The sequence below is a fragment of the Nyctibius grandis genome, chromosome 4, assembly GCF_013368605.1.
Source record: "Nyctibius grandis isolate bNycGra1 chromosome 4, bNycGra1.pri, whole genome shotgun sequence".
NCBI classification, from domain to species: domain Eukaryota; kingdom Metazoa; phylum Chordata; class Aves; order Nyctibiiformes; family Nyctibiidae; genus Nyctibius; species Nyctibius grandis.
In genome coordinates, this window is record NC_090661.1 from 47,022,619 (window position 1) to 47,041,110 (window position 18,492).

The following is an 18,492-nucleotide window of genomic DNA, read 5'->3' on the forward strand; positions in this document are numbered from 1 at the left end:
GTCATTTTTGATTTACCATTTGGCTTTTCTAACGGGACTAAGACATCGGTTTAGTGCGAGCAAATGACTCCTTGCTTGGCAGGCTCTGGCTTGCTACAGACTTTTGTTGGTGTTGGGTAAACCTGAGGATTTTCGAGAGAAATTTCAGAGCTAAAGGTGGGACTAAAACACAACTCAAGATGACAGACTGTTTCTGACTCCAGTTTGGAGAAGGGCGAATGATCCAACTTGTTTCTTTTTCCTCTCCTGTATATCTAAAGATTTTTCTATGTGTGTGCTCTTTTTTTTAGTCACATATAAAGAAATTTAACTGTTCTCAGTGTTTTTCTAATGGATGACAGTGTCTCCTCAACTCCTTATTTTTTTCTTTATACTCTTTCTGCTTTTTGTTTTTCTGTGATGTAGGCCTGAAAACCACGTTCAATCCCTGTTGGTCACTGGTATCTTCCTGCCATACAGTACCTAAGTCCATTATCCTGCATTTATCTGAGTTTACAAATTAAAGGTGCCATGGACTGTGATAACACTTTCAGTTACAGATAGATAAAGGTACAGTCCTGAAGTCATACAGACCTAAATACAACATGCAGATGACATGTTTAAGTTAGTCCTGAGTAACTTAAATAATGTCTTACCATCTGCAAATTTTGCTCCTCACTCTGCTTTTGGGATTATTAATAAATGATGCTCCTCTGAGCAAACCCAGTTTGTCATGCTAAAAATTGCCTGTTTATTTCTTTTCTTGATCTTTGCTTTTAGACTACTCTTTAATCAATGATAGTGATTACCTCTGAGTAACTTTGATTTCTTTATAATATTGTGGAGAATTTTGTAAAGACCTTTTCGAATCTGATGAACCTAAAAGTTAATTTTCTTTACTATTTTAGTGTTATACCCTTGGAGTTCTCAGACTAAGCAGCTGTTGGACCATGACAGTCCTTTTCTTGCTCGATTTCATCTCTGCACTCTCTGCTATCACTCATTGCATTCCTGATACATTTAAATTACTAATTTATTAGAACAAATTCCTCTGTTCTTTCTGTTGTCTCAGTACAGAGCTTGGAGTAACTTTAGGTGCCTAGCCTAATAATGAATGGGACTGAAAACCTCTTTTCTGGCTCTTGCTTCTGACTTTGCCTTTCTTGCTTATTATGTAGAACAGCCACATTATGGTTATGTTGTACCATCGAAAAGAGCATCCCAGACGAAGCTGGAGGTTCACTGGCAAAGCTGTGGGCTGAGGGGGAGAGTAGGAAGGTTTACAGCTCTGCCCTGCGGTGCTTCTGGCAGAGCACGTAGGGAGGGCTGCACTGGCTTTTCTTGTCCCCAGCTGTGCTCCTGGCCACTCTGCTGGGAGTAGGAAATCCAAGCGGGTGACAAGAAGCAAGCTCTGTGCGGATACACAGCAAGAACCACTTAAGGTGACATTTGCTCTCCTTGGAATAATTTGTCCAAAAATTTTTTTTTTTTTTTTTGCTTGCATGGGATGTAAAAACATAAAGGCACCAAAGCTGAGTGTCTGCCTTTGCTCCTGGGAGTAGTCAGGTGGATAACTCAGAGGACAGCATCAGTAACCTCTGACAGCCTTCTGCAAAGTAAATACAAGCCAGAGAAACTTCACTTTTTCATTCTCTGACCCAAGTCTGTCTTTCAGGAATACAACATCCTAGACGGGTCATTGCTCCCATTTTCCCAAGTGAACTTTGAGCTGTGTGTTTAATGCTGGAAGAGAGCTGAACAACACTAGCATGCAACCAAGCACATGTTTTAAAGCTTGCACTGAGTAATGTTTGTACAATTCAGATAACACAATGTTAATTAAATGAACTGCAGCTCTTAAGTGTCCTCCAGGCACGAATTGGTCGGAGTGGCGTGTGTTGCTGAAGTAATGGGAAAACAAGAGCTGACTCATGAACTGCAAGATCCCCATGAGGATGAAAACAAACATCACTTTTGGCTCTTTCGCTTCAGTCACACTGAAATGCTTTAATTTTGACTTCACTGGATGTTTTCACTTCATAGCATGCAATGCCATGAAAAAAAAGCATCAGAAGCCAACCCAAATGAAACCCAAAACCAGTTCATCCTCCAAGCATCCACCCTGGCACTGCTGTCTGGGTCAGGCACTGCCCACAGGCACACAGCAGCCCGCCAGGACACGGTTCTGGGTCAGGCCACGTCCTGTTCATCCCTTCGGTTTACGCAGTGACGACTGGAGTCGCTCCTGCACCGGCCTTCCCTACGCCGGGGCGGCCGCTTGGCGGGGCCTGGACACGGCGGGGCGGTGCCGGCCGTGGCGGGGGTCGCGGCCCCTCTGCTGTGGCGCGGGCAGCGCTTCCGCAAGGCCCACGCCGCGGCCACCGCTCCACCGGCACCCGGCGGGACGCCGGCCGGCCACCTCGCTCCCGGACACCGAGGCGCCCTGCCCGTCCCCGCGACGGGGCGGGGCGGGGAGGAGGGCGGAGAGGGCCGGGCCGGGCCGGGCCGGGCCGGGCCGGGCCGGGGGCGGTGGCGGCGCCTCCCCGCGCGGCGGCAGCCAGTGAGTCCGGCGAGGGCGGCCGGGTGGAGTTTCCCGGCCAGGTGGGTGCCGGCGGGGAGCGGAGAGGAGCCGAGCCGAGCCGAGCCGAGCCGAGCTGGCGGCCTGCGGTGCCGGCATGGTGCAGCAGGAGCCTGCCGGGGCGCCGGGGGAGGCCGCTGCTGCCGGCACCGCCGAGGTGCGGCTGTCCCGGCGTCGCTGGGCCGTGGTGCTGCTCTTCAGCAGCTACTCCCTGTGCAACTCCTTCCAGTGGATCCAGTACGGCAGCATCAACAACGTCTTCACGCGCTTCTATGGCGTGAGCGCCTTCGCCGTCGACTGGCTCTCCATGAGTTACATGCTCACCTACATCCCGCTGCTCTTCCCCGTCGCCTGGCTGCTGGACAAGAGGGGCCTGCGCCTCATCGGCCTGGCCGGCTCGGCCCTCAACGCCCTGGGCGCCTGGGTGAAGCTGGGCAGCCTGAAGCCGCACCTCTTCCCTGTCACTGTCCTGGGGCAGGTCGTCTGCTCCCTGGCCCAGGTCTTCATCCTGGGCATGCCCTCACACATCGCCTCTGTCTGGTTTGGCTCCAGTGAGGTCTCCACCGCCTGCTCCATCGCTGTCTTTGGGAACCAGGTAATGGGCGGCTGCCCCCCGGCTGGTCAGGCACAAGGGGTGGGCTGTCACCTGCCTGGCCGGAGACTGGGAGTGCTAAGGGGACAAACCAGGGAGGGGGGGAAGAGATGCACAGGGCCTGGAGGGCAGCAGCAGGGATAAGAGGCACTTACACGAAATTCCCCTGGGAAATGCAGCTGGTACCTGGAGGGATGCAGTTTGGTGGCGGCAGAGGCAAATGGGACCTAAGTCTACAAATTTGAGGGCAGCATGGGAGTTGGGTATGATTCTGGCTTTAAGAGGTGTTTGGCCTCAGGGTCTTATCCAGTGCCCTCCTTCTCCCGTGTCTGTGAATCTCTAGTCCAGGGGTGTGATTCAGTAGAACCATGGACAGGCTGGAGGGGAATTGCACGGTGCTGAGAAACGCGCTTTAGGCAGCGTGTCCTGCAAACGTCAGATCTGCAGTTGCATATGGACTTGACACTGCAATATCCTCCTCCTGCTGACAACTAGATGGGACAAAGATTAGCTGTCTACTGAAAAGAGTAATTGTCACTGAGCCCTGGAGGAAGAGGACTTTAGCACTTTCATACCTCTTAAAACAGGTACATAGTTTTCACAAACATTTGCTTTGAAAAGAAACAAACCTTCCATCAGGCTAGGGCAAGGTAAGCTCCCAGAGCACTCTTGTGTCAAGGCGGGTCAGGGAGGCCAGGGACCTGCACTCGCTCAAGCTGTGATGGTCTTTTCTTGTAGCCGGCTAGTGCTCAGAGGTGATATTTTTTTCCACGCCTTTGAAAGGATCAGGAAATAGCTTCTTGACCCTTGCACCGGAACACCCACTTGTCTCTGGTGCGTGAAGCAGATAGGCCAATACTGATGCAATGTGGTGTAAGCGAAGCAAGTCTGGCTCTGCAGTGCTGACACGAAGAAGATGGAAGCAGAACCTGGCGTTAGCTGCTAGGCTGGACCTGTGCCCCTTGCTTTGAGACCCAAGGTACTCGTGCTACACATGACTCTGTGCATCACCCTGAACCATCTTTAATTCAGCCTGTGGTTGGCTGCTATTCAGATTTGAATGGTTTTCAATTCAGGTAATTTCTAATGCATGCTTCTTCCTCACAGATAACTTTGTGTGCAGCGGGTTTGAGGTCTCCTTTCCCCACATTCCTGGGTTTCTCTATTTGTTTAGATACTGCTGATGCAAAAAGAGCTGAATGCTTGGAGATGGTATTTGAGGAACTGAAGTTTGTGGAACAGCACTAAGGAATTAAGGAGACTCTGGTTTAAATCTTTTGGAAAGAGAAAACATGCTTATCTTTCTCTGAGTTAATCTAAGCTTTCCTCCTTGCTCTTATCACCCAGACTAGTGGCCTTTTTTTTACGTGTTTTAGATGAATCTGTAGAGTGGAAGGCATTTAACTTGACGTGGGCACTCTGCTGATTTCAGAGTAAATAAGTAACTGAGCATTTTGCTGTCAGACTTTTTTTTAATTATTCAGATGGAGTTACTCAACAGTGTGTGCATAAGAAATCCAAACAATGAGGTTTTCAGCCTGTGCTGTATGCGTTGTGTGGTATCCTCACAGTCCTAAAAGGAGCAGGTTAGTATAACCATTGTGAAAAGCAAACTTTGGCTGCACTTTTGGTGCTCCACACTGCTCTGAGGGTTGAACTGACATGGCAATGAGACCTCAGTTCAGTACATAGCCTTTGCTTTGTAAGCCCAGACTTTCCTTTTAGAGAACTGGAGAAGTCAGAAATGGCAATGACTAAAGGCAGGGCGTACTCCGTAGGAAGGACCTATTCATTCCCTTAGTCAAGGGTCGTGAGGTGCATAATCACAGTGAATGAAAAGTAGCTATTTTGTTTACTGGTGATGTTGGGCAGGGTGAAGAAATAGAGACATCCTTTTTTCCCGACTCTGCAGTTAAAGGCTGTGTTTTAGGGAGTGTTAGCAAAGGATGTAGTGTGGCGGGTTTGTAATTGCAGTATGCCAGTATGGCAAATTATTCCCTATGCTCATTCCTCTACAACTATGGTTTTCCTTTCCTTGCCACGTCACTTAGTTGCAGATCCTCAAGGTGGAAAACTGTCATGAGTTGTTATGATTATTATTATTGAATGCCAAGGACTGATGTCCCTCCATCAAGAATTTCAACCAACTACATGGAGGAGCCGGGCAGCGTCACTGCTGCTTTGATGCACCTGCCCTCTTTCTGCTCCTACCCTCTCAGCCTTAGGCAGCACTTAAGCAGTACTGTCCTGAAGAAAGCCCTGCCTGCAGGTTCATCTAGGTCTGCAGGGGTGGTGTTTGCTCAGGACGCCGCTGCTGCTTGCTGAGTGATTGTAACCTTCAGGTTCAAAGTTAGCCCTGAACAGTAAATCATTGAATCAGTCAGACTGGATATTAAACCAAATATATATTTTTAAATAGTATATATTTGAAAACCAAACAAACCCTAGTAGAGTACCAGATTCTCCTCACTTGTTTCTGGTCATGTGTTGGCTGTGGTATCTGAGGTGCAAAGAAAGGTTAGGCTGAGCACTCTTGAATCAATGCTGGGATTCTTCTAGAAGAGAAGAGTGTGGACACCTGCGGAGGAGGCGATCACATTCACTTGTTTACCCGCTGCTGGTTTTCATGACATTTTACTTTTCCCCATTTTAACAGGGAGACGCATAGGTTTTTCCATTTTTTTTCCTTGTCCCTGCAAGTGCATGTATGGGGAGGCGTAGAATGGGGTTTACTTGCATGTTGGATACTTTGGCATTAAAATATTAGTGTTATTACAATATTACTAGCATCTCATTGCTTAAAAGACTAGGAAAAATCTATGTGGGGGCTTCATCAGGCTGAAGTTCTGGGGTAAGGAAGCAGAAGTGTTTTGAAGAGTTCACTAATGTCCTTCAGATGTTTTTGAATATTGGGAGGAATTTGTCTGACATGCTTCTGAAATACAGCCGTCAGTAGCACCGTGTCTGCTACGTCATCAGCAGTGTCGCTTGTGGAGGAGCTCTGTGCTGGATATCTACGTGAAGTCCCATGCACAAGAGGTGGGCAGGAGAGAGTGGTTTGCATAAGGCTGTGCTGGGCAGGAGAGAGTGGTTTGCATAAGGCTGTGCTGGGCAGGAGAGAGCGGTTTGCATAAGGCTGTGCTGCTTTCATTTTGGTGTATTGATTCATCAGCTGGTTCCCTGTTTGGGGCCATGGTTCAGACCTGACAGGCTGCAGCAAACAAGCTACTGATTTCTACATCGGAGGGAAACTGTCCCCTCATTCTCTCTGGTGACAGGACTGCAGCAGGAAGAAACACTCTCCTGAGACACTAGCATTTGCAGGAGTATGTGCTTGCTGGACAGCTGGCCTTGCCCCTGACTTTTAACATACTTTCTCTGCTGTCTTTTGGGGATGAGGAAACATGGTGCTGTGGTGTGACAGAACTAACACAGTGGGGTGGATGTTTAGGTAACAAGTTAAATTCTCTTGGCTTTTTGAGATTTATAAGCTGGAGCCTGGTGGCCAGGTACCAGCTCTCTGCTTCAGCTGCCATGGCGTGTGCTGGACTGCTGTGCTTGGACCACGCTTCTTCAGGCACCTTGGTTTTAGGTGTCTCTCTTACTGCTGTATCTCCCTGTTGTCACTTGATGGGCAAAGGACATGGGCAGCATGCAGAGAAGTGTATAACTGCATTGCACTGGGGCAATGAAAGAAGATTTGTGTTTGTGACTTTGTATTGGTTTGCCACAAGTATTGTTACTTTTTTTGATTGAAATAGAGCTTGTTCCTGGCTCTTGCCATTCTGACAAGGAGAAACAAGCAGCTGATGGGCTTGGGTGTAAGGATGCGGGTGTGTTAGATGATATTTCTGCTGTAATTTTGCTTCTTGATTTTTTAGCAGGAGTTAATAAAAGGTGTTGATGTGGTTTGTGAGGAAAGAAAACTTCAGCTTCATATTCATCTCTGCCTCTGGGGAAAAATGATGCAGCACCTTACTGATCTTCAGGTGGGGTCTGTCCTTGTTCTGATGCAGCTGGCATGTGACTTCAGAGATTTAGGGCTTCCATAACAGAAACAACCTGAGGCAGAGCTTTTAGGTGCTATTTGGAGACTACTGGGAGTGCCAGTCTAGCAGTGATTAGGTGATGGCTTTTCAAGGGGACAAACTGGATGATAAGCTGTGAATGAAATTCAGGGAAATGCTCTCTTTCTCCTGGTAGGTCCTTTCCTCTTGTTCTGAATGGGAGGAAAGAGTCTGCATGGGGTCATGGGTGAGGGGGGTGTTGCCGAATAATGGGGTCTGCAACATCCGAATGGCCATTGCTTTTGTGCTGGTGAGCCTACAGTGCTGTTTGTGCTGAGCACGTGCTGCTGTTTGATGCCTCACTGCTAACTCTGTTCTGTACCTTTTGCCCTTCAGGGAAGGCAGCATCTAAGAAGTGTTGTGGAAATGGAGCACATCCTGTGGAATTCCTGTTTTCAAGTGGACTTCTAGGTCTCTTTGGCTGTTCTGTCCCTGCTGGAGGCTGGGGACAGATGAGATTTGATCCCTGTTAGAAATAGGGGCAGGTAGTGGTCTGCCTCACATCCCTCTGTAGCTTGGTTGACATTCTCTGGCCCTGGCTCCTTCCTTCCCCTGTAAAGAAGGGCAGGGTGGATCAGAGCACTTGGATCACAAGGAGTGCTACGTGGCCAGCTCTCTGAGATCCTTGACGTGGCTCAGTGTGGGAGGGCGTGCTGACCAAATAGCAATGATGTGGCTTTCCCAGAAATGCCTAAGTTTCTATAAATGGACACTGGAGCCTGAAATGAACTTTTTCTACCTATTTCATCTGGTGCTCCCCTCCCAGTCACACACCAAAGGCAGCTCCCCCTTCTCCCTCACAGAAGCAATTGTTTTTTGGGTTATGTTCTGTGGAAGTTGCATGGGAGTTAAGTGAATGACTGCAGTGTTTTTGCTGGGAGGGGCTGCCCTATGGCACCCTCAGCATTTGCCCCGCAGGATCCCCTGGGGCTGGCTATGTTAGGTGACCATAGCAGGTCCTTGACCAAAGTATTATATCCCGACTGAGGATTCCTTCAGCAGCTGAGGTAGCTGTCAGAGCTGAAACCCCTCTTCTCTCTTATCTGCTGCTGTTGTTTTGCTGTATTGCATTTCTTACCCAGTAAACTGGGGGAAGGTGCATTCAATGCTGAGACTCCCTGAATGACTTGCATAGAGAAGTAGTCTTTGTCACATGGCATTGCATCATATTAAGCAGTATGAGATGATGCCACAGATGCAGAAGAGTGATGAGGAAGGGAGTTTGCTTGGCTTCCAGAAGAGCTTTGGTTGTGCAAGTGCAGTTTGAAAAAATACATTATCTCCCACATCAGTGGGAGAGTAGAAAAGAGCCTAAGTCCTATCTTATCTTGTCACAAGGTCTGGATTACAAGTTTTCCTTTCACAACTTGGTCCTTTCTGCTTCTTAAAACGTTGCAAGAAAGGTGACTAAGCTGTGGTTTGAAAACATTTACATATGTTGACTTCCTGACTATCTGGATTTCAAACAGGCTCTTTTAGTTTTCCTGTCAGTGGTATGGAAGAAGCATATTCTGGACAGAATCCATACAAAAGTATACTGGGTAGGAACTGGCAGTTTCTGCTTTACACAGCTTTTCAGTTGGGTATTTTCAGTTCTGTGGTAGCCTTTTGTATCGAAAGGCAGCTGGGATCTGTGCTGATAACAAAGGATTGGGAAGCCAATGTGCAGTAGGAGTCACAGGGTGTGAGAAAGGGGTGGATGTCTGCTCTGCACATTGCAATACGTGAATTGTAGGGTCAGCAAGTTTAGCTGCTCCTGTGAAATGTCATGGTTATAGCATGGGAGGCACATGTAGTTAGAAAAGGAGGGAGCACCGCAAGGCAGAGCTTTGACACACTGATAAAGAGTAGAGGAAGAGGCTGTGTTGCCCAGGGCTTTGGAATCGGTACCTCCTCAAAGGGGTTCCCTGGGTGAATGGAGATCAGGGTCTGATGCATTTAGTTATATTGGCAGAACTGTCAGAGAGGCATCTGGCACAGGTTATGTATGTGTTGAGCTTGGTTCAAAGTTTCCCTCTCTCATACATGTAAAAGCAATGTAGTGAGATGGAAAGCCCTTCTGTTCCCCTTCATGAGGGCTTTCCTACTGCAACAAGAGGTGCATTGTTCAGATCCAGCAAACTGTGCAACTTCCCCCTCCTTCCACCTGTCAGATGTGTCCTTTGCCACTACCAGTTACATTCTGCATCTTTGCACTGGTTTGCACTACATTCTGCATCTTTGCACTGGTTTGCTAGTGTGGGCTACGTGACATCCTGATCTAGTCTCATCTGTTACTGAACAGCACGGATGTTGCTGTACTTGGCTTGTGTGTTTCGTCTGTAAGATTTTTGGAGAGACAATCTGTTGTTGTGGTGGTTATCTGAGGTAGTTATCTGGAGGTTTCCAGAAGAACAACAGATGCAGTGTGCAGTCTTGCTTTGTTGACTTTTCACCGAGCACCTTGGCTTCCCTGGTGGTAATATTGTCGGGTCAGTTCTCGTCATTCATTTGGGGAATCTCACAGCATTTGTTTTTAAGCTCTTGGTACCTGAAACCACTTGTATTAGAATCAAGTATAATTTTTAAAAAAAAAAAAAACAAAAAACAAAACCCCCAAACCATTTCTACTGTTGTGTTTGGAGAAGAACATCTTGAAAATGTGAAGCCCTACAAGATTAAACATATCTGTCGGAAACCAGGTAAATCAGTGTGTACAGCAGGACTGACTTGTTAAAGCAATTGAAATATCGGTCATTTTCTTCCAAAGCATGGTAGTCCCTCTGGTTTTCTAGAGTATTCCTCATCATCATGTTCCTTGGTTGATATGGATGTTGAGGATTAGAGGTAGTGCTGTGCACTGTAAGTATATGGTTCAAGACTGGTAGTGCATCTCCCCAGCAGTTACATGGATCTTTCCTGCTCCCCTGCTTTTGGAGGCAGTGGAAGAGACTCCGTTAGAAATGGAGGGGTGGCCCTGGAGGGAACTGGGTTGTTGTGACCCTCAGAAGGCTTCTGGCAGTGGCACTGTGTGGGTGGCTCAGTGTAGGGCTGCCAGGAGGGAAGTCTTTGGCACAGGGGAAGTGTTGGTTTTATTAATGCTTTAAAATACTGAATTTGATAAGAGTTTCACGAATGTCCCTCAAAGAGAGGTCTGCAGTGGGTAGTTAGATTCTCCTGTTTCTGATCTCCAGGCTGGTCTGGGGTGGTGGTGGTATGGGTGGTATGTGTGAAAGATTGATTCCCAGATCACAATGAGTGTGGGCACTGTTAAAAGTCACTCTTCTGGGAGTGGAAAGGTGTAGTAGCTCCAGTGGTGTGTTGACAAATGCAGTGAGCTCTCTTTGCTGACAGCAGGTGAAGCCCTTGATTTTATTTTTTTTCCCCCAAAAGCCTTTCCTTTGGAAAGGCACAGTGCATCAGAACAGAGGAACATCTTGCCTAGGTCAGGCCAAATTTGTCAGGCAGCCCCAGGCCAGTCAGTGATAAGTGCTTAAGGGAAAGACAGTAAAAAAGGAACGTATCCTCCTAACTCTCCGAAGTCTTGGGAACTTGCTAAGATTGTGTTGAAATCATAGTGTCTGAAAAGCCTGTTGTATTGGTGCTTATCAACGCATAAACTTCAATCTTTTGATTGCTACAGTTTCTGCCGATTTGGCCAAACTGGCGGGCTGCTGGCCCTGGGGTTTCCTGGGACTCCTGCCCGTGCTGGGCCTCTTAAAAATTCACATCACTTTTCTCTTCTTCCATTCCCGATTTGAGCATTTGGTAACAGAGCAGAGTTAGCAGTTATGTGTGTTTGGGTGCGAGTAGTGTAGGTTTTCTGTTGATTTGTTCTTTTCAGCTCCTGGATGAATACCATCTGGTCCTGATGCCTCGTAGAAGAAATTAGTTGAAATAAATTGATTAAGATCTTCCACTGATAATGCTTCAGATTTTTGCCAGGCAAAGAGATTCTGTTGATGTGGAAACCTCCTATAAATACCATGTTGTGAACGCTGGTGCAAGACTTCATTGAGTTCTCCCTTTTTCTCGAATGTTCTTCTTCCACAGTGATCATCTTTTGGCCCTACAGACTTTTTGGCAGGCTTCCTGATTTTGCTGTGTGAGTTTTGACTTAATTTGTAAAGTTGTTCCGCAGCCTTTTTTGGTGTAATGATGGTTTTACTTTAGCTTGGTCCAGCTCACTGTCTTTTTTTTTAGTTTGCTGAAAGGAATAATGTCCAGTTTTTGAGTTGGGTTGTGGTGTGTTTTTTTTATTTTATCTTTCCCCTTTACTTAACTGTGGTTCCTTTTTCTGTTCTAAAATCTTTTGCTAATATTCTCTAGGCTTTCAGACACTTCATATTCATCAGACACTGAGCCTCTGATGCAGTGTCTTTACACAGTCTTAATGCCACTTGCAAGCGTTTTAATTTCTTGCTCTTTTCTTCTTAATTTCCTTTTAACAAGCTTCTTTCCTTTTAGGCGGCTCCCTCTTACAAGTTAAATATTGCCATAGTGCTTTGGAGGGTGTTTTTTTTTGTCACTGCTGCAAGGAAGCTGAATTTGAGTGCGGTGCAGAACCGTTCCGTAATATTGATTGTGGTCACACTGTGCTGCTCTAGGTCTAAATCACAAATTGTGCTGCCTTTTATAGGTTCTCCTCAGAAAAGAGTATTTATGGAATCAAAAAATGCAGTCTCTGCATCATCCCTATCATGACGATTATTTAGCCTGCAAGGGCAACGTTGAAGTTTCTCTCTGTTGTGTTTTTCTGCCTTTGCAGCATCTTTCTCTGTCTATCTTTTAACACTTTAATTGACCTGGGTTTGGTGGTCTCCTCTGTCAATATTTGTGCTTACTTATGGAATTTTATAGGGCTTCTGTATTCCTGTTGCTGACTCTTAGTTTTCTTTAAGGTAAAGACCCACTCCTCCATCAATCATTCATTTACTATTTTTATGCTGATACCTCACTGATTATCTTCCTTCAGCAGACTCTTAGTATACAAACAGCTAAGCTTGAATTAGATATCCCATTTTCCATTTCAAGACTTTGGGTACATTTATACCATCTTATTAGACACTTGCTCTTGGTTTTGTTGCCTGTTCTTGTATATGTTTGATTCTTGAATATGATGTTGTTGGGACTGGTCCTTGACAAAATTCAGGTAGGAAATATATTCCTTCTATCCTTTATCAGCTTTTAAAGAATAAGTCATCTGAACAGTGCACTCTGCTGTAGTTGTTGACTTCCCTGGTATTCTGTTTAAAAATTACCCCAAAGCCTTCTTAAAATAAAGTGCCAGCAGCCTGGTTCCCAAGCCTGGGCCCCCCAGTTGAAGAAAGATAGATAAGGAATTACTGGAGAGAGTCCAGCGAAGGGCTACAAAGATGATCAGAGGACTGGAGCATCTCTCTTATGAGGAGAGGCTGAGAGAGCTGGGTCTCTTAGTTTGGAGAAGAGAAGACTGAGAGGGGATCTTATCAACATTTAGAAATACCTTAGGGGTGGGTGTCAAGAGGAGGGGACCAGACTCTTCTCAGTGGTGCCCAGGGACAGGACAAGGGGCAATGGGCACAAGCTGAAACATGGGAAGTTCCATCTGAATATGAGGAGGAACTTCTTTACTTTGAGGGTGATAGAGCACTGGAACAGGCTGCCCAGGGAGGTTGTGGAGTCTCCTTCTCTGGAGTTATTCAAAACCCGCCTGGACGCAACCCTGTGCAACATGCTTTAGGTGAACCTGTTTTGGCAGGGGATTGGACTAGATGATCTCCAGAGGTCCCTTCCAACCCTTAACCATTCTGTGATTCTGTGGTTCCTGAGGAGAGATTCTCAGAGATCAGGACAGTGTTGTGTGTTTTGAGTGTGGGGATGCTGAATGATGTGCCGAATTTTGGGAACTAGAGTCTATCTATGTAGGTCTCGGAGACCTTTCTGCCTGTACAAAGGTTAGAGATGCTAATTTGTGTGCTGGTGAGAGGGACTGCACTATGAACCCTAATGACTGATGGTCTCTGTAAGGAGGGTAGCACAGACTGTTGCAGAACAACCTTGGTTTTACATTGCTTTATTTTCCCGGCCCTGATGTGAGAGGTGTGGAGAAGGGAGAAAAGTAATTTTTCCCTTGCTAAGGCATCTTTAAATTTTCTGATTAACTGGTTACAGTGTTGTCTGTTGGGCTGATGGTGATGTGGGCACTGGCCTGCTGAGAACCAGGCTAAAAATCTCCTTGTGAAAGGTAAACTATGTGCTGTATAATACTTAACGTGTGGTTGAGAGCTTGTCTTTGTTGCTAAAAATGGTATGAATAATCCAGGATCTGTGAGTATCCTCCAGGAAATCTTCAATTTTAGTCAAGTCACGGGGCCTCATCTCCATAGGATTAATAACATCAGTTGCTCTGAAATATAAAATGTAGTTCCTATTGCTATGACTGCTGGGATTTTTTTTCCCATCTACCACCTAGTCCTTCTCAAAGGTTTAACAAACTCATAATGGATAAAAGTGGTTCCTTTTTCGGGAGGGGAAGAGAGAGAACAAAACATACATTTATGGTTAGAAAAATTTTTCATGTCTTCTGAAAAGACAACAGCAGTGTCCAAGAAAGCTGAGTAAGTCTGTGTCCCATTGGGTAAGCGATGACTATAGGACTTCCCAGTAAAAGATTTCTGAACAAGTTGCAAAACAGATTCTCAATACCCTCTCTGCTAGGTGCATCAGATAGATCCTTTTTCAGGAAAGAGAAGCTAGAGGGAGACCTGAAAAGCATGAGTCTTGACTGTGGTCCTGGAGAAACTTATGTCAGAGGTCAGAGTAAAGCATGGATCTCTCCTCCTTTCCTGTTCTTGTTTTGCTGCAGCTCAGCAGCTTGTGGGACTAGCATGTGATTGCAGAGAGCAGGAAGCCAAGAAGCACCTAGCACAGGAATCCGGCCCGGTTCTTCCAAGAATGAAACGGTGATAAGGCAAAGGAGCAATTTCCAGGAAGGTGTTTATAGACCTTATTTCGTAAAGGCTGGAGGGGCATACAGGGTACCTGATATGTAAGAGCTAGTACATATCTCTATTTGAAGACTCTTCCTTCAAATAGAAAGGAGCAATATTGAGAGTCTTTTCCTTGAAGCTTGAACCTTTGGGGATGCTAAGGGGACAGGAGTGAAGCCATTGTGGCTGTGTCCTGGGCTGAGCAGGCATGCCGGAGCCACAGGCCTGCACTTTGGCCACAAGCAGGGCAAAATAAAAGTGCTGCAGAGACAAACAGGCTTCTGCCCTCTAGGAACGATCTCTGTGAGCATCCATGTTTGGTGCAGTTGCCTTTCCTGTGCAGCTGCAGGCTTGTTTCCCTTGTGCAGAGAATGGGGGAGGCGTGCAATTTAATGAAGATCAGAGCTTGAAGCCTCTAAGCCAGCTGATAGTTGTGCTTGCTGGTAGTTGGTGAGTCTCAGGGGTCAGGCAGTGCAGAGGAGCAGAGCAGACCTGACTCACTGTGATGAGAGGCTGGGGACAGGCCGTGTATGAACAAAGTTGAGCTCTGGCAAGTTTAGTCCTGTGTCAGAGGCTGCCTGTGCCATGTGGGTGTTAGGAAGGTTTAACCTTCCTAATTGTCTCTTAAGTTTCCTCCTGAGCTCTTTCAGTCCTTTACTTGCTATCTGGGACAGCACAATCTCTGTCTGTCTTCAGTCCATTTAACCAACCTCTGAATGGTGTCATTCTTGACAGTGCCCTGAACTGGTGGGGCACAGCTGTAATCTCTTGGTGACTCTTCCCACTGACTCCCTGTGATGTCCCAGCACCAAGAATGAACTTGGCACAGATGCCTGTTGCTGATTCTGATCCAGGCTATTCTGGGTCCCAGTGGAGGTCACTGTTCGACACAGGAGAAGTTTGGCCAGACATGGTTGAAAGTTACTTGTTTGTAAGCTAAATAGGGTGTCTGAGTCTAGCAGATAGCTCTATTTGAAATATAAGCATTCTTCCTGTCTCAAAAATCCACCAGCTGGGTGGAGGAGGAGGGAGTTTGTGGAGAGTTTTCTGGGGCTGGATGGCACAAGCTGATTTTTATCCCAGCTACCAGATATAGCACCTGAAATGTATTTGTTCTGTGATCTTGATTCTGGCCAGTGTGTGGGTCTTCCAAAATGAGTCCATTTGCCTCGCAGAAACATGGAGATAATGACAGAGAAAGCATGCAGAAAGCACAAGCAGTTTTTGCTAGAAGGCAGGAAAGGCAACATGTCTGAGCTTGTGCCTGGGTTGCAGGGCTCCTGGGTCGTTCTGTTCTGTATGCTGACATGCTTGGATGTGGTTTAAGGGCAGCATAGTCCTCGCCTTCCTTAGTCCTTGCTTTCCATACCTGTAGAGTAATAGACCCATTCCAGGGACTATGAAGACATGGAGCACTGCAGAATCCTTCTGTAGGGCAGCAGTTGGCTAGTGGTGCTATCTTGCAGCTGTTCAGTCGTCAGTGAGGCATAAACAGTCCTCTCCAGTACATTATCCTGGGACAATGGGTTGTGGTGGTGCTAAATGATTCCTATTGATCTAAGGAAACAGTAAATGCAATGGGCTTAATTTGACTATGTCCTCATTTCCATGGTTTGCATACTCCTACTTCCTCTCTCAGTGTGATGAGGGCAGTGGCTCTATAGAGGCTGTATTGGTGCAGCACAAATAACCACTGTGGGAGGGATTTTTTTTTATGCTGCTGGTCTATATTGGTTCAGTTAGCGCTGTTCTGGTACTGTTAGAACTTTCCTGTCTCCAGGCAAATGGTACAGCCTGCAAAAGAGATTGTGAATCTCTGTTTCAAGCAAGGATGAAAATGGCTGCATGTCCACTTGGCATCTCTTTTGGCTGCTTTCTCAGTCTTTCCATCTATTGGAGGCTCTTGTGTGTGCCTTATCACTGTCCACAGCAGCAAACATAGGCTTAAATCAGAAAACAGCAAAAATGAGGGTGTTGCTAAACAAAAAGTTGCTTTAGCCCCAAACAGGGGTTTGTGTGCAGAGCCTTGAGAGCAAGCTTGAGCAAGAGAGCAAGAGCTGAGCTTAAGCATGGCTCTCTCTGATGTCTGAGAAGGCTGCAAGTGCTGGGAAGGGCCAGGGGAACAGGTAAATACACAGTGCTTGGGAACCAAATGATGATTGAAACACAGCCACAAACAGTGAAACACAAAGGGGGAAAAAGTGGCTTTTGTAGGCTCCTCTTGTGTTTAGAGTACTCACAAATGTGCTGAGTGCATTTTGGCTCCCACTTTATGAAAAGAAGAGTGTGCTCCTAAGCACTAAAGCAGTTATTTCTTCTCTCTACCATTTGAGGGTGGCTCTGAAGGTCTGTGTCACTGTCAGTCTCACTTTCAGTGTGGCAAAGGGTGTGCTGCTACAGCTCCTTGTTGCTGTCCTGGAGAAACAGCTGCGGAGTTAAAAGCCCTAATGTCCTCACTAAAGTGCATGCTGCCACTGCAGGAACTCCTCAGCTGGATCTGTGAGGCTCTCTGCATAGTAGAGGCCATAGCTGCAGGGGTTTCTTCTTGCAGCCTTTCAGAGCCAAGCATTTTATCCAGGGGCAGTTGCCAAGCCCCATCACACAACCTCGATGTTTAGGATATGTGCCATCAGCACTTCCTTTGCTCTCAGCCTTGATGTTTTTCTAGGTTTTCCTCATGGTCATAGGGTGAGCTTTGTCTCAGGAGGGGGCTCATTAGGAAACAGTGTCATAAAGTGGCTGAGCCAGATGAATATTTCGCTCATTAGGAGTGGGCAGGTTTCTGTCTCAGCCCTTGTGCTTGTCTGGCTGGAATATAAATTGGTTCAACTCATTAACCCATCTAAGAATTGTGGTAGGTTTTGACAGTCTTGTTTTCTGCCATTTTTAATGAGCAAACTGGGTTACCAGGTGATCAGGCCAGCACCAGAGCAGGTGCAAGATAAGGAGTGGGATGTGTGTGTGGACAGGAACATACATGCATGGGGGAGGACAAGGGAAGCAAGACCTCCACTTCGATGAAGGCAGGTATTCATTCTGTTCAATTCTATTGTAAAACCTTGCCTTGAATGTTTTGACAGTTGTGAGTGCAGTGAGGGGACCTCTCTTATGGCCTAACTGCAGTGGGTAGCTGGCTTTTACCTCGTAGTTGTTGGGTGGTAAAGAAGATTTTCACCTTGGTTGTGAAATTGGATTAGGCTCAGTTGAGCCCTTACTGGGCATCAGGTGGCTGAGCTGTGGAGTGGTCGTAGTGTTGTGGTTCCATGTCACACCTCTGTGTGTCCCCTCTCTCTCTTGCTCAGCTCGGCATTGCGATGGGCTTTCTGGTCCCTCCAGTTCTGGTTCCCAATGTGGAGGATGTGGAGAAGCTGGCCTATCACATCAGCATCATGTTCTTCATGACTGCAGGCATGGCAACAGCCTTATTCATCCTGGTTGTCATAGGTAAGGAGTGGGAGAGTACACATGAAACCAGGTAGGACTGAGATCAGCCTGTGTGTTGAGGGCCCTGTGTGCTAGGAAGTGGGCTGGGGAGGTCATATGGGGATGTGTCCTAGCATGCAGCTGACATGGTCGTGCAATACCATATCTTGCTTGCTACTTCAAGCCTTTGATGAATGGCACATGTAGACGGGAGTACAAGAGGTTGTGAGTGAGCCTGCCAATGGTTCACTTCATCCTTTGATTGCCTGCATAATAAAACCCTGGCATGAATAAGTCCTTTAAAAGCCAACAGAAATCTTCCAGTTCACAGTTCTCTTGCCTGCAAACAGGGTGCTGGGCCTTGGGTTATGTCTTGGACCTGACTACCTCTTAAGGCTAGGGAGAAAGAGGCAGGTTATACGGCATCACAGGAACAAGCTGTTCCCAGGAGAAAAAAAAGGTAACCAGTTACGAGTGGAGAGAAGGAAGCATTAAGGGCAGTAGCAGGACACCAGAGGGGCAATTCTCCTGCTTAACATGTGAAGTGGAAGCCAGATCTTCAGCATGAAAGACTGGCATGCTCACTGGAGAGCAGAGCTTGTCTGCTGAACTCCATGTACATTTTTTTTTTATAGGCTTCTCTTGCCAGGTTGTTCATACTGCCTGATGGCTGAATCAGATGTAGACTTTAAAGAATCTGGGGCAGGGAATAGACATGGTACAAAAATGGCTGTCTAGCACCTGGTACAGCAGTATCACCTGCGACCAGGATTTCTGGATGCTACTTTAATGCTAGTTAGGGATAGCAGATGGCTTGGCCAGCCTAAGAAGTGCCAGGCCTGAAGTAAAACCTGGCATAGGTCATTGCTCCCTAGGCACTGGGCACTGCAGGGCACCAGGCCA

At 46.7% G+C, this 18,492-nt stretch overlaps 1 protein-coding gene across 2 annotated transcripts in view; it reads left to right on the plus strand.

Annotated features, from left to right (window-relative positions):
- The first annotated feature begins 2,654 nt into the window (after window positions 1-2,654).
- Window positions 2,655-18,492, plus strand: part of FLVCR2 (FLVCR choline and putative heme transporter 2) — a 40,879-nt gene continuing 25,041 nt past the window's right edge. For both annotated transcript variants that reach the window (XM_068399363.1, XM_068399362.1), the window contains exons 1-2: window positions 2,655-3,152; window positions 17,469-17,610. In XM_068399363.1, the coding sequence (XP_068255464.1) occupies window positions 2,655-3,152; window positions 17,469-17,610 (640 nt within the window). The remainder of the gene's footprint in view (window positions 3,153-17,468; window positions 17,611-18,492) is intronic.